General features: G+C 37.4%; 1 protein-coding gene across 1 annotated transcript; it reads right to left on the bottom strand.

The window, feature by feature from the left end:
• Nucleotides 1–1,162, bottom strand: LOC125662968 (ATP-dependent DNA helicase RecQ-like). Its single transcript, XM_048895305.2, has 2 exons — nt 868–1,162; nt 1–80 (listed from the first exon to the last, which is right to left on the bottom strand). The coding sequence occupies exons 1-2, from the start codon at nt 1,160–1,162 to the stop codon at nt 1–3; spliced, it is 375 nt and encodes a 124-aa protein (XP_048751262.2).
• Nucleotides 1,163–2,489: the final 1,327 nt, after the last annotated feature.

Genomic DNA, 2,489 nt, shown 5'->3' with positions numbered 1-2,489 from the left:
TCACTTGCCACGAGTAAATGCTGGAATTTTTACCTGGTCCATCATCGAGCCCACACTTTCATCTATATCAAAACCCCGGTCTGCAAGTACCAAGTCTCCAGGGAAAATGTTGTTCAAAAACCCGGAGTTTTCTGTAACATGTTTGTCACTGAATCTTCCACCCCAGGCATTTGAAATAAATGACAATGTGCCTTGAGGTGTTATGCCTATGAGAAATTTCACAGTATTATGGTGTTTATAACTTGACCAGGTTTCAGCCCTAGCTTTGAGATTTGTAGGCCTGTCAATAATTATTTCAAAACAGTCTATAATTACAGCACATTTTGTTCCGAAACATTCTCTAAACTGCATTGGCATAGTTTTTCGTAGATCATGTCGTGATGGCCAAAATACTAATGGTTTCATTCTCACATACATTACATCTATCACAACAGAAAATATCCTCGATACTGTTGCAGATGATACATTAAACTCATAAGCAAGAAAGGATGCTGATACACAATATAATTAAAATTAGATCCTTTGATCCGCTCATCTACTATCGCTACACAAGGATCTAACAACTCTCCATAAGAGGTCATCTCAGATTGAACTTTTGCATTGACCAATCAGCGATCGGCTTGAGAATCGTCGGTGCGATTGTATATTCTCGGAAACGACGTCTTCCGAACGTATATATAAACAAGTAAAATGGCTGCGGCCATACCAGCCTCGCCGTCCACACCACGCAGGATATATAGTTTATGTAATATTTGTTGTCTGTGCGGGTTTTCATTTCTAATAAAAGAAGTTGATCGAAACGGTACTGCGACATGGAAGAAGCTTTCGAAGCTGAAACTATACATTTAGTCGTATCATGAGTATTACCTTTGTAGCCAACGCTTAAGTAACTGATACGAGACAGCTTTTTGGTCTGGTCCTTCATCAGGCCTATCAATGGCGAACATACGAGTACATGTCCAGCCTCACGACTAGTTCGTTTCTGAGCTGCAGCGTAAACCTGGAATGGCAACGACTTTCCAAACCCAGTTGGCAAGACAGCAATGCAATCTTTCTTCTTTGTAATATTGCTAATTATTTCCTTCTGTTCCGGTTTCAGAGCGTTCACGCCAAAATCCGGTAATAGTTCTTCGACAATGTTGTCGATTGTAGGCGCCGCCATTTTTTCACACTCCCGAACAGTAGTTTAGATGCGATATTCTGATTGGTCAAGAGATTAGAATTTGATTGGGTGCTATTTTCTCAACAAAGTTCAATCTGAGATGACCTCTTATGGAGAGTTGTTAAATCCTTGTGTAGCGATAGTAGATGAGCGGATCAAAGGATCTAATTTTAATTAGATTGGCTGATACATTAAGTCTTAATCGCATTAATGTAAGAATCAACATCTTAAATTTTGTTCACTGTCTTCTTGACTGGTAATACTGGCTCAAGAAATGTATATAATGCTAACAAAATGTGAAATGTTTGAAGTCCAGTAAAGTACAGCACTCTGTCATTTTTACCATCAAAATATTGCTTATCAAATTTATTTGCAGCTAAATCCATTTCAGCTTTCAGTTCGATGTTCTCCGTTCGAAGTTTTTGTAATTCACTTGTCATTGATTCAATCAGGTCTCCGGATATCTCTGTTTGTGATGCATTTCCTGACTCTTCATCTGAGCTCAGTTGTTCTCTGTTCTCTGATTCCTGCAACAGTAGCAAAGAATCAACAGCATCTTTGAATTTCCTTTTCTCAGTTCTTGTCTCTCTTCTTTTGAATCGCTCAAAGTTAGGTGATTACAGATTGTCAGTGTTTGGCAACTTGCTATCTACTGGTGGAGTTGTTTTTTTCATGTCAAGAGATGGCACCCAGTCTTGATTGTCTTTTTCATAAAGATTTGCTCTTTTTCCTGAAACAAAAATATACATTATTGTAAATATAAATATGAATAATATATATATATATATAATAAAAAAAACCCTGATAAAATAAAGTTGGTTGTTAGGTAGGGCTGTATAATTTTCTTATCTTTTTGCATGTTCATACAGCTTGACATGCATTCAGCAGTGTTCAAATGTTATTGTTAAGGTTTGACATTGAAATACATATCTTTCATTTCTGTGGACAAAACTTGTAAAATTAATTATGCAGAGAAACAGTGTCAGTGTAACAATTTTCATTCACATCGTTTGCTGATCTATGCATGTTAACCTACCTTACGTGTTTGACTGTTACTGCACCCCACCCCCCCCCCCCCACCCCAAGAAAAAAAAATCTCACCAAATATTGTTTGATTGAAATTCTCTTCTAAAATAAAACTTACCAAAGATGAAATGTGCAGAGCAGATTCTAATATTCTCAAGGTTTTTTCCAGCGAAGTTTTGTTGTAGACTAGCTATCCATAACCTCCTTCTCTCCTCTGACAACGCTTTACATTCGTTACATTGATTGTTAATCACCCTTTGGAAGCCTGTAATACTGCAGGTGGGACTCTCTATCTGATCTA

This window comes from Ostrea edulis, chromosome 8 (genome assembly GCF_947568905.1).
Source record: "Ostrea edulis chromosome 8, xbOstEdul1.1, whole genome shotgun sequence".
In the NCBI taxonomy this organism is placed as follows: domain Eukaryota; kingdom Metazoa; phylum Mollusca; class Bivalvia; order Ostreida; family Ostreidae; genus Ostrea; species Ostrea edulis.
This window is presented reverse-complemented; position numbering and strand designations above follow the sequence as displayed.